Source organism: Capra hircus, chromosome 19 (genome assembly GCF_001704415.2).
Source record: "Capra hircus breed San Clemente chromosome 19, ASM170441v1, whole genome shotgun sequence".
Lineage (NCBI taxonomy): Eukaryota > Metazoa > Chordata > Mammalia > Artiodactyla > Bovidae > Capra > Capra hircus.
In genome coordinates, this window is record NC_030826.1 from 40,590,686 (window position 1) to 40,604,494 (window position 13,809).

Below are 13,809 nucleotides of genomic sequence, written 5' to 3' on the forward strand. Positions count from 1 at the left end.
TTCATGAATGGATTACAACATGGGTATCTATAGAGTATTAAGAGTCAGCTGAATATAATATTTGATCTGAGGAAACTATGTTTTCAGTTTATCGAATTTATTTCCCTTTCTTGGAGATGTTGATCAAGAGAGTTACAAACATTAAGTGTGCTTTGTAATGCAAATGAAGTACTCCATCAAAAGAACTTAAATTCTAAGCCAGAACTTTGGATTAACCTCCTTTACATTTGAAACATTGTTTAAATATTTATTCAAAAGGGATCTGAAAGTTAATCCCTATAAAAATTGAGTATTAAAAAATGAGTTAAAACATTTATTGGGTGCTTACCCCTAAGTATACTTTATGATAATTTATTTGTTTAATCTTTACAATAACCACTTGAGAGAAGTACTGTTATTGTTTTTTAGATGAACCTGAAATGTACTACTGTGAAAAGGAACAGGCTTGCTATATGTCAAAGGACGGCACACTGGGGGTTCAGTGGAAGGATTTTTATTCCTTTTGAGTTTGTCTCATATTGAGTTATTGGGAAAGCCTCATGAAAATCCAGGGAGAAATCTTGATTATTTTTTAAAGTTTTCATGCAGATCAAGAGCTGTTAGATGTTCGCACATCTGTACCACAGACATGAACATTTTAAAGATAAGACAATACCACCAGTGATAACTTGCTAAAGGAAGAAGGTTTATTGACTAAAAAGAACTGACAACATTTCCTGTAGGGCAATCAAATGAGTCATCATATTTATATGTGATGTTCTTCCAGATAAATGGGAAGATACTATTGATAATGCTAATGATTGCCCAGACAGAGATTATATTTCAGCAACAGGAAGATAAGAGGACAGACCTTTTTTTAAGACTTGCTCATTTTCCCAGACAGATATACTATGCCTTCTCTTCTCAGAGAGTTTTGGACATATGCTGTCTCTTGTATATCAGATTAATTGCTTTGAGATTTCTCTTCCAGGGAGTGGAGCCTGGTGGTAAGTATTTTGCTGCGCTGGTCTACCTCCTCAAGGACTTTCTTAACCACAATGGCTTTGATTGGATCTAAAATTCAAATTTTAAAAGGAAAGTTTTAGAGAGTTGAAACAAGATGAATAAAATCACAATAGCTAAAATGTGGAAGCAACCTAAGTGTGCCTTAATAGATAAACGGATAACAAAATATGGCATATCCATATGGTGTAATATTATTCAACCTTAAAAAGAGGAAATTCTGACCCATGCTACAACATGGATGAGTCTTGAGGATATTATGCTAAGAGAAATAAATCAATCACAAAAAGACAAATATTATATGATTCCACTTATATGAGGTACCTAGAGTAGTCAAATTCATAGCAAGAGAAAGTAGAATGGTGGTTGAAGAAACTGGAGGGAGGAGGAGGAAAGGGGAGTTTTCTTTTGTTTTTAAACAGGAATAGAGTTTCAATTTCACAAGATGAAAAGAGATAGACAGTGATGATGGCTACACAAGAATAAGAATGTACTTAATGCCAGTGAACTATACACTTAATATGGTTAAGATAGTAAATTTTATGTTCTGTGTATTTTACCACAGTAAAAAAGTGGAAAAATAATGTCATATTAATTAAGGGAATAATAGAAAAAATTCTATTATATATAGAATATATTCTATATAGAGAATATAGAATAGGATAAATATTCTATTTCTATAGAAAGGACTATGCAGGAAGCACAAAGACTCATTTTTGGGGAATTTTGATTTCTTGGTTAACTAAAAATATGATGACAAAACACTTTGTTTAAAATTAGCACACATCACTAAAGTTAGACATCCAGCACACACTGGTGTCTACTACAGTCCTTTATTACATCTGTTCTTACTGAGGCCTGGAAATATGAAAACAGTCAAGCTGTGCATTGAAAATGAAGTAGAATAACATAAAACCAGGATTCCATTTTAATCACCTTTCATTTGGTTTCCCATATTTCCAGCTGCATAGTCTTTAGACTTGTAACCTCCAGACTTGCAAGCCCTGTGGACGCAAATTGTTGAAAATGTCACAGGAGAGTGACTTAGAAAGAAATCCTTTAACTAGATTCACTCTTTTGTTTTCTTTTTTTTGTTTTATTATTAATAGTATCCTGACCAGAGATCGAACCTACACCCCCTGAAGTGGAAGCTTAGTGTCTTAACACTGGACTGTCAGGGAAGTCCCCCTCTTTTTTTTTTTTAACTCTTGTTTTCTTTAGCTGTTTGGTGAGAAGAGTTTCAGTGGGTCACACAGTTGAAGCTACTTTGCTTTAGCAACAAGAGGTGGTTTTTAAAAACTTCTCGCCTTAAATAACAGTGCTTATGGCACCTTGATTTTGTAAGATGTGGCTAATTTGTATCTTGGCAGTAGTGTATCACGCTTAATATTTAGCATTTATGACCATAAATATGGTCATTTCAATTTATGTTCACTTTCCAGGTATCTAAGTTCAGCAGATTTTGGTATATTGCATTTTCCCTGTAAAGAATTCCACTTACCCATCATCTCCACCAATGAGGAGACAGTAGGTCTCGATTTCTTTTTCCAGGTGGACCTTGATGTCCAGGAGCTGTTCATACTCCAGTTTCTGGCCCTCGGTCTCGGTCCTGACTTGGTGTAGCTGCTCCTCCAGGGCCCCGATCTGAGCCTGGATCTGGGCCAGCTGTGCACAGTAGTTGCCCTCCGTCTCTGTCAAGGAGCACTCCAGGGAGTGTTTCTGTTAGGAAACAGTAAAGAATCTGGGATGGATATACAGATATGCAGACATTTGCTTTATTGATGACTTTTTCCTTTTGTTACCTTTCTCTATAATTGTTTTAGATTTCACATTGACACATAGTTAAGAAGACACTCTATGACACACTCTTAAAAATCAGAAAAATTTTCTTTTTTGGTAGAATAAGCCAAAAGATATCGATGATGCTGTTTCAGCTGTTACATAAAATACCATCATTTTCTTATGTTCTAAGTTAACTACATAAAAAAATATATTTTTTGATATATGGATATATTCTCAACACAGTTAAAGCTTTTAGCATCAACCGGCACACATTTAAAATGGGAACATAGGAGCTTAATTTCCAAAATAGACAAACAGCTCCTATAGCTCAATATAAAATAAAAAACCCAATCAAAAAATGGACAGAAGACCCAAGTAAACATTTCTCCAAATAAGAAATACAGATGGCCAATAGGCATATGAAAAGATGCTCAACATCACTAATTATTAGAGAAATGCAAATCAAAACTACAATGAAGTATCAGCTTGTACCATTCAGAATGGCCATCCTCAAAAAGTCTACAAATAATAAACTGGAGAAAATGTGAAGAAAAAGGAACCCTCCCACACTGTTGGTCGGAATGTAAATTGGTATAGCCATTATGGAAAAAAAGTATGGAGGTTCCTTAAAAAACTAAAAATAGAGTTACTATATGATCCAGCAATCCCATTCCTGGGCATATATCCAGAGAAAATATTAACTTGAAAAGATACGTGCACACCAATGTTCATAGCAATACTATTTACAGTAGCCAAGACATGGAAGAAACCTAAATACCCATCAGGAGATGAATGGATAAAGAAAATGGGTGTGTATATACACAATGGAATACTACTCAGCCATAAAAGAGAATGAAATAATGCCATGTGCAGCAACATGGACACAACTAGAGGTTATCATATATGTGAAGTAAGTCAGAGAAAGATAAATATATATAACTTATATGTAGAACCTAAAAAGTGATGCAAATGAACTTATTTACAAAACAAACAGACTCACAGACATAGAAAACAAATTTATGGTTACCAAAGGGGGAAGAGGGAAGAGAGATAAATTAGGATTTGGGGCTTAACAGCTATACACTACTTTATATAAAATAGATAAACAACAAGGTCCTACTGTATAGCACAGGGAACTATATTCAATATTTTGTAATAATCTATATGAAAAAATATATATGTAATATTCACATATTAAATGTTAGTTATTATGATCATTATATCATCATAGATGTTGGAATCAGTTTTGCAGCTAAAGTCTATGTATATATCTGAATCACTTTGCTCTATACCTCAAACTAATACAGCATTGTAAATCAACTATGGATCAGTTTTAAAAAAAGAAGAAAAAAGATAACCTAGGAGATGGTAAGAGATCAGCCTTTTCATACCGTGGCTAGGAGAGACTGAAGTTCAATTTCCAGTGTTTGGAGGTTGCGCTTCATCTCTGTCAGCTCATTCCTGGCTGAGGTGGTGGCTCCCACATCCTCAGTGATCTGCTGTTGCAGCGAAGCGCTCTATCAAGGGGTAAAGCATGGAGCACATCTCAGTTTTGTGAACAGTGCTCAAAAGCAGAGGGGAAGTTTTCAGGTTAAGGCTCACCTTTTCGTTGAACCAAGCCTCAGCGTCCCTGCGGTTCTGCTCGGCCAGGGCTTCGTACTCGGCTCGCATGTTGTTCAGCAGAACCGTGAGGTCCACGCCGGGCGCTGCGTTCATCTCCACGTTCACGTTGCCTCCGGCCGCGCACTGCAGAACCTGCATTTCCTGGAGGCGGAAGAGTGTTCAGCCCAGCTGTGTAGGGATGTCCAGAAAGTCTAGAGGCTTAGATTTGGCAGGGCTCTTAAGAGTTTTTCCGGGTCCACCTCCCAGGCTGTGCAGCTGCCTCTACATTTCGTATTTCCTGTCTCATGAAGTAATGTGTTTTATTCTTGTAAAGTTTTAATTGCTCCAAAGCTCTTCCTTCTGGTCAATTTAATTCCTGCTCCTATAACTCCAATTCATTGATTTAGTTCTGCTGCACAGAAAAGAGTCTTTCTTCCTTTCCCAAATGAAAGTCCCTAAGATATTTAAAATTAGTTATTCTTATCTCTTATTCTATTTATTTATGGCTGAAATGTCTCCACCTTGATGCACTGGTCTGCATTTTACTTAAGAGACCAGCTTTGAAGTGTTCTCTGATCAGCTCTCTTGATCTCAGACAGTAGGACCATGATCTAAGAGCTGTCTAAAGAATTCTGAATAATTATAAACAAATATTTGTTATATATTTATATTTACAATTTAAACATATTTGTTTATTTATAGTTAATAAAGGGAGAACCTACTCCTGTAAAGAATCCTAGAGGTCGGTTAAGCTATTAAGCTTATACAAGGACTGGTGTCATGATGGACTTGGGTGTCGGACAGATCTCTGCATGAACTCCGGTTCTGCCATATAGTGGTTAAGTGAACTTGGGAAAATCCTTAACTTTTTAGTCTTGATTTTCAGATAAAATAAGAATAAAAAAATATCCTTCTCTTGGTGGTTGAAAGATGTGAAAGAATTATTAGTGATAAGACCTAGTAATACTTTCCGGAATATAAATGCTAAACAAATGCTAGTTATTATGATCATTGTCATCATCACAGAAGCTGGAATCAATTTTGCAGCCAGTCTACTTATTATCCCACCCAAGATGTGGGCTGTTGGGATGCACTCAGTTCTAAGGCTGTGGATAGCAGACATCACTGCTAAGACTGTGTACATTGAAACAGTAGGGATCAGCTTTAGGTCTCTACTGCAGAAACCCTCCTGCCTGCCCATGTCCTGGGCTCTGAATTGGACCTAATGACAATAATGAGGCTTTCTTTTTTCCCGGTGATCTGTATACCTTCTGTTTCTCCAGGTGGGGTTTTTCCTTCTGAGGATTTAGTGAAAACTTCCTCAGTTCAAGCAGAAAACGAAAAAGATAAAAAAAAAGATGCATGTGGGTCTGTCTGTGAGTGAATCATTTAAAAAATCAATTGTATCCAATTCATCAAAAATTTGTTATAGGGACTTCCCTGGTGGTCCAGTGGTTAAGACTCTGAGCTTCCACTGCAAGGGGCATGGGTTCAATCTCTGGTTGGGGAACTGAGATACCACACGCTGAGTGGTGCAGCCAAAGATTAAAAAAAAAAAAGATCACGTAGCTACCATGGGCTATAAACATTCCTGAACCTGTATGTTCATATTAACGTTCTTTAAGTAGGTATTGTTTCAAGACAGCCTCATGGCTAATTAAATTGCATTTTTAGCTTGATCTCCTGCTTTGAGGTTTGGCATGACTCTGAGAACTTTTTTGACTACTTTAAAATAAATTCAATTTCAAAGAATAAAGATTTCTCAGAAAACAGTGGTTCTGAAAGCATTCCCCCAAATGTGTCCAGAGTCATAGCTGTATGGTCTGATTTTTTTAATCTAACTTCCAATGGTGACCACTTTGGAAATGCATGTTTATTTGGAAGTGCACATTTTTATATGTTTAGTTTCAGCCTCATTATTTTTATATATGTTAAGTTTATATCTATTATATATATTAAGATTATACATTAAGGACATACACTTAAGTGTGTACAAAGTAAGGGTTTAAGTGTTTTAAATCTGCCACTGTTTTATAGAAATCTAGATCTGGTTTCCTTAAGATATCCTTAAAATATATTTATCTAATTAGATGTAATCTCCTAAGTATGCCATTTTAACTTAGCCATAATTGCCTAGCTGAAACATTGCTCTTGTAACCCTGATTGGTATGGAAAAGAAGATTCTTTCCCCCTCCCTGCCATGGGAAATTTGGTGCAAGGTCAGAGGTGAATCTGGGCTAATACTTCACCATTGCTACAAACCACTCAGGCCTCATGTCTTTCTGATCACGGATCTTTAGTGCCAATTTCTTACTTAAGAAATCAAGTCCATTATCTCCTGTTAGATGGATAGTGTCTGCAGAGGGATGGCAATATGTGGGCAGTCAGTTCTTACCTCTTTATGGTTCTTTTTGAGGTAAGTCAGCTCTTCACTCAGGGTTTCATACTGAATCTCCAGGTCTGTTCTGCAGAGGGTGATTTCATCCAGAACTCTGCGAAGCCCATTGACATCGCTCTCTACGCTCTGATGAAGAGCCAGCTCATTTTCATACCTTAAAGAGGGTTAATGATTTTCCAGTTTATTTCATGGTTGGAGAAATGGTCACTGATCAATGATAAAATGCTAGAACTGTGTAATTTTAGAGTGACACATTTGGCCTAGATGAGAGGGGAGTTTGGAGGAGAATGGATACATGTATATGTATGGCTGAGTCCCTTTGCTATTCACCTGAAACTATCACAGCATTGCTAATTGGCTATAACCCAATACAAAATAAAAAGTTAAAAAAATATAAAGTGACACATTTTGTCACAAGAGACATTTTCAAAATTTATTGTATCATAATTATTTTGAGATATTTCCTTGGCAGAAAAAGAACTAGGGTTTTGCACACTGCTTTGATAGCAGTTCATACGTTATATTTCGTAGCCAAAGAGTAAAAAAATAATAACATTCTGTTTGTTTTAAGTCCAAGTGTTTTACACTGTTGGAATCAGAGTTGGTAATATTTAATGAGGGATCAAAAAATAAATTTAATGAAATGCTTATCATTGACCTTGTGAATTTTTTTTTTTCACTCTGTGAGGCTACTTACTTGAGTCTGAAATCATCAGCAGTCAGCCTGGCATTATCGATCTGCAGAACAGCGTTGGCATTGCTGGTGGTGGAAGCAATGATCTGGAAGCAGGGAGTTTGATTTTTTAGAGGCAATTTATCATAACTGATAAAAACCAAAAAAAAGCGTGTATGTGTTTAAGATTAAGAAATGGAAATAATCCAAGTTAATATCGTTACTAGATAGTGACATTTTCATCATAACTATTGAATCTGCTAAAATGAAATTCCCTTTAAGAAGTCACAAGTAGGAATGAGAAATGTTTTTAGTATTCAGTGAAGAAAGAAAAAGAACATTTGGAAATAAAAGTACATAAAAAAGGATGGCAAAGTGTAATTTCTTACCTGGTTTTTAAGATCCTCGATTATCGGGAAATATCTACTATAGTCATGATCAAGACCACGGCAAGAACCGGGCCCGAATTTCTCATACCAGCCCTTGATCTTCTGCTCCAGGTCAGCGTTGGCCTCCTCCAGGGCACGGACATTCTCCAGGTAGGATGCGAGGCGGTCATTGAGATTCTGCATGGTCACCTTCTCATTGCCAGAAAGGAGGCCCCCCTCATTCATAGTAAAGCCAGCACAGGGATTGCCCCCCAAGGCGTTTCCTCCTGATGAGCTGCTCCCAAAGGCACATGAGAAACTGCTTCCAATTCCAGGCATGCTGCAAGCATTTCCAGCTCCGAAGCTGGCTCCTGCACCGGAGAGCCTGAGTGAGCCCGTGGTGGGACGGGGACTGGCCCTCCTGGATCCACTGGGAAGTCGAAGAGACATGGTATCAGGACAAGCGTGTTGCAGAGATGTGCTTATGAAAGCTGGAATAGAGTGACTGCCCGTCCCAGCTCGTCTGTTGTCCTTTTTATAGACAATGCTCAAGTGTGTTTGGATGAAATTCTGCCTACATAGAGTCAAACACCGCTTGCCAGCCTCAGCAAGTTAGCTTAATTGGATGAATTTTCCTAATTAGTATCTAACTTTGCCCGGCTCATTTCTGTAGGAGGGCAGTTGCCCCCAGGTTGGTGGTTATCTGAGAAATGGGTCTGGGTGGAGCAATTTCAGGTTCCTTATTACGTTTTTAAATTGCGAGTGAGTCATTCCTCACTTCCCTCCTTAGAAGATAAAAACTCACCAGTCCATCACCGAGTAAAAATCTGGCGTCATGGTTTTGGGCTGTTAGGCCAAGGTAGATTTTGATGTTTCTGAGACTTCTACTGCTTCTGTTTTTACAGTTCTTTCCACAGAAATAGAGCACAGGACAGCAATCATTATTTCCCCAGCCTGGATCTTCAACCACCGACTTTTTTCGACTCTTGCTACTGTTTCTGGTGGGAAGTTAATTTCCATTTTGGCTGACATGCGGGGTGTTTTGTTGACATGTACTATGTCTGGGTATAGTTGTCTTCTCATATCCATTTTGGTAATTAGGAACACACCCCTAATTGCTGTTATGGATTGTGGGAGTTTGGAAGGACATTAACTTATTTCCTGACCTTGCAAAATTTGAAGCAGAAACCTGGAAAGAAATATTTCACCTGTTTCTACTTCGTGGTGGTTTCGTTTAGGTGAAAGTCATCAGTAAGCTACTTTCTGGATGTGGATTCCCACATATTTATTGAAAACTCTAAATATATGGCAATTTGGGGAAAAAAATCTGGAAATTGGCTTATGGACAAAATTTCCATGAATATTTATTATGTGAGGCTGTTGTGAAAATATGGGTTAATTCCTTCATTCATTTAGAACCTACTATGTGCCAGTCATTGTTCTGACACTTGTGATAAGTAGAATCATACATTATTTGTCCTTTTATGACTGGCTTGTTTCACTTAGCAAAATTTCTTCAGAGTTCATCCACGTGGCAGCATGTATTAGATTTTCCTCTTTCTAAGCCTGAATAATGTTCCATTGCATGTGTTTTGTTAATCCATTCATCAGTCAGTGGCCACTTGGGTTACATCCACTTTTTAGTTATTTTAATGTATAATGCAACTATGAACATGGATGTATAAATATCTGTTCCAGTCTTTGTGTACCCTTTTCATGGGAACATACCCCACAGTAGAATTACTAGATCATATGGAAATTTTATTTTTAATTTTTTGAAGAAATACTGTACTATTTTCCATAGTGGCTGTACTATTTAATATTCCCATACATAGTGCACATGGATTTTAATTTCTCCACATCATCACAAACATTTGTTATTTCCTTTTTTTGATAGTAACCATATCAGGTGGTACCTCGTTATAATTTTGACTTGCATTTCCCTAATGATTAGTGATGTTGGGCAGCTTTTCATGTCCTTGTTGGACATTTACATATCTTCTCTGGAGAAGTGTCTACTTAAGTCCTTGCCCACTTAAAATATCATGTTGGATATTTTTTTGGTTAAGTTGTAGGAGTTTGTTTTATATTCTGGATATTAACTCATTATCGTCTTATTTTTAAATAGGTTGAATTAAGAGTTGAATGACTGAGTGACTAAGCACACACATGCACACATCACTCTTCGTTTTTGGATTGTGATTATTTTATCTAACTTCAGGAGGTGATTAACTCTATGAGGTCATAAAAGTGTCTTCCAGTAATGTACTCGAAACATTTTGCCTTTCACATTTAAGGCTTTGGTAGTTTGGAATAATTTTTGTATATTCTGTGGTATATAATCAAATTTCATTTTTCCAATATGGATAATGATTTCAGCCCTTTGTACAGAACAGTGTCACCCTCTCCCTGCAATGCCATGCCACATTGCCATAAAGAAACTGTCCAATGCCTCAATAGGTCAGGAAATCAAAGTCCTCAATAAATCTTCATTTAGGTGGGGATTCAGCTGTTACTATTTTTTGGTCTGGTGCGGAAACATACCGTTTTGGTTACCATTGCTCCATAATATAACTTGGTATCTGGTAAGGCAAGTATTCCTTTGTTCTTTGTTCTATTTGCCATCAAGTCAAATATTCCTTCTGTATTGCTCTTTCATATAAAATTTAAAGCCTGATTCTCAAATGCAATAATAGCCCAAGATTTGCTTGAAATCCATAAAGCTATTTGAAGAAAATTGACATCTCTGTGATATTGTGTATGTCTATCCAAAAAGTTGAATATTCTTTCCATTTATTTAGGTCTTCCTTAATGTTCTTCAGTGAAAAGGTACAGATTTCTTCATAATATGCTTTTGCATCCTTTTAAAAGAACTATTTCCAGATACTTATCTAATATTGCTAAAGATATCTTTTAGAAATCGTACTTTCTGGACAAATTCTACTAAGAAATGCAATTGATATCTGTGTAGTGGGTTTGATCAGCTTTACTACAGTCTGTTCCCTCCCTGCCCCAGTTTAAAAATTTTATTTTATTTTTTTGGCTGTGCAGTATGCAGGATCTTAGTTCCCTGATCAGGAATTGAACCTGGACCTTTGATCATGGACGCACGGAGTCATAGCCATTGGATCTCCAGGAAATTCCCATCCCCCAGCTATTATTTATTAGTTTTCTCAGTTTTATTGAGGACCAACTGACAAAAGTGTAATGCATACTTTGTAGTACAGTATTATAGAATTGTAATACAACTGTGAGAAATTATTCTCACAGTCAAGTTAGTAAATGCATTTATCACCTCATATGGTTACCTTGGGCTCCAAAATCACTGCAAATGGTGACTGCAGCCATGAAATTAAAAGACGCTTTCTCCTTGGAAGAAAAGTTATGACCAACCTAGATAGCATATTCAAAAGCAGAGACATTACTTTGCCAACAAAGGTCCGTCTAGTCAAGCCTATGGTTTTTCCAGTGGTCATGTGTGGATGTGAGAGTTGGACTGTGAAGAAAGCTGAGCACCGAAGAATCGATGCTTTTGAACTGTGGTGTTGGAGAAGACTCTTGAGAGTCCCTTGGACTGTAAGGAGATCCAACCAGTCCATTCTAAAGATCAGCCCTGGGTGTTCTTTGGAAGGAATGATGCTAAAGCTGAAACTCCAGTATTTTGGCCACCTCATGCGAAGAGTTGACTCACTGGAAAAGACTCTGATGCTGGGAGGGATTGGGGGCAGGAGGAGAAGGGGACAACAGAGGATAAGATGGCTGGATGGCATCACCGACATGATGGACCTGAGTTTGAATGAACTCCGGGAGTTGGTGATGGACAGGGAGGCCTGGTGTGCTGTGATTCATGGGGTTGCAAAGAGTTGGACACAACTGAGCGACTGAACTGAACTGAACTGAATGGTTACCTTTTTTTCTTTTCGGTGAGAACATGTAATATCTGCTCTCTTAGCAAATTTCAAGTATTCAGTGTAGTATAATTAACTAGTCATTATGCTACACGTTAGATCCTCAGAATTTATTCATCTTTTAACTAAAATTATGTACCCTTTTTCCTCCATTCCCCAGTCCCTGGCAACACCATTCTACTCTCTGCATGAAAATATGATTTTTTTAAAAAATTGGAGGATAATTGCTTTTCAATGTTGTGTTAGTTTCTGCCATAAAACAACAGGAAAATATTTTTGATAGAAACAAACATCGCAATATCTATAGAATAAAATGTTAAAGTCCTTCCTCACCTTCCCCTCTCTTTTGTCTTCCCTGCTTTCTCAGGAAACTGCAGTTTACTCATCCAGATGTTTTCACCCTTCCAGATGGATTTCTATTCATTTGCACACATACACAGCACGTAAAAATACACACGCTATCTGTGAGTCTTCTGTGTTAAATGTGTTCTGTAACTTGTTTTGTTCACCTTGCATAATACACTTTAGTGCATGGATGGGTGCCCAATGTGGATGAAACTGTTGGTTGACTCTCAATTTTAGCTGGGCAATAGCTCACCACAAGAAAGACTACTATCTCTAGTTTTCTTTGCAGCCAGCTGTGGAAATGTAATTAAGTAGCTGATATGATGTAAGCAGTATATGTAGCAAGTTCTAGAAAACTTTATCTAAGAGAAAGCAGACACATATCTTTTGTCCTGTCTTCTCCGTTTCCTCCATCCTGGCTCAGGGTGTGATGGCTGGGTATGAGGGTTGGAGGGTCATCTTGGACTATGAACTGGCACCATATCCTGGGTATGGCAGAGTGGAAAGCTGAAAGGAATGTGGGTCCCAGAGGATGTCCTGAGGCACAAAGCTACCATCTGCAGCCCTGATTAGCCTACTTTTGAATTTTTATGTATGAGAGAAACAAACTTCTATCTGTGTAAACTCATGTTATTTTGTTATTGTTCAGTTCAGTTCAGTTCAGTCGCTCAGTCATGTCCAACTCTTTGCAACCCCATGAATCGCAGCACGCCAGGCCTCCCTCTCCATCACCAACTCCCGGAGTTCACTCAGACTCACGTCCATCGAGTCGGTAATGCCATCCAGCCATCTCATCCTCTGTCGTCCCCATCTCCTCCTGCCCCCAATCCCTTCCAGCATCAGAGTCTTTTCCAATGAGTCAACTCTTTGCATGAGGTGGCCAAAGTACTGGAGTTTCAGCTTTAACATCATTCCTTCCAAGGAACACCCAGGACTGATCTCCTTTAGAATGGACTGGTTGGGTCTCCTTGCAGTCCAAGGGACTCTCAAGAGTCTTCTCCAACACCACAGTTCAAAAGCATCAATTCTTCGGCGCTCAGCTTTCTTCACAGTCCGACTCTCACATCACTGGAAAAACCATAGCCTTGACTAGACGGACCTTTGTTGGCAAAGTAATGTCTCTACTTTTCAATGTGCTATCTAGGTTGGTCATAACTTTTCTTCCAAGAAGAAAGCGTCTTTTAATTTCATGGCTGCAGTCACTGACTGCAGTGATTTTGGAGCCCCGAAAATAAAGTCTGACACTGTTTCCACTGTTTCCCCATCTGTTTCCCATGAAGTGATGGGACCAGAGGCCATGATCTTCGTTTTCTGAATGTTGAGCTTTAAGCCAACTTTTTCACTGTCCACTTTCACTTTCATCAAGAGGCTTTTTAGTTCCTCTCAGGGCCAAACCTAATATTAAGTAATTTGTCTAACCACTGTCTTATTTAGAAACTTTCAGATTGTTTCCTACTTTTTGCTGTTATTAATAATGTCAGACATGTTTTTATTTTTCTTTAAGGTAGAATTATTAAATCTTTTCTAGCCAGATTTGTTGAGGTTTAATGTATGTATAATAAAATTCATTCTTTAAGCATACTCTATGAGTTTTCACAAATTCATAGTCATGTAACACTCACCACCATAAAGATATAGAAAGTTCTGTTACTCATCTCCCAATTCCTTTGTACCCCTTTGTCATCAACCTATCCCCACAGCCCCAGCTCCAGACAAAGAATGATCAATTTT

At 37.8% G+C, this 13,809-nt stretch overlaps 1 protein-coding gene across 1 annotated transcript; it reads right to left on the reverse strand.

Moving 5' to 3' along the window:
- KRT25 (keratin 25) lies at nucleotides 662-8,334 on the reverse strand. The gene is given in 8 exon segments (NM_001285766.1): nucleotides 662-1,053; nucleotides 1,939-2,006; nucleotides 2,504-2,721; nucleotides 4,176-4,301; nucleotides 4,387-4,548; nucleotides 6,782-6,938; nucleotides 7,482-7,564; nucleotides 7,847-8,334. Coding segments are annotated over 8 exon segments (1,353 nt in total). The 5' UTR covers nucleotides 8,276-8,334; the 3' UTR covers nucleotides 662-943.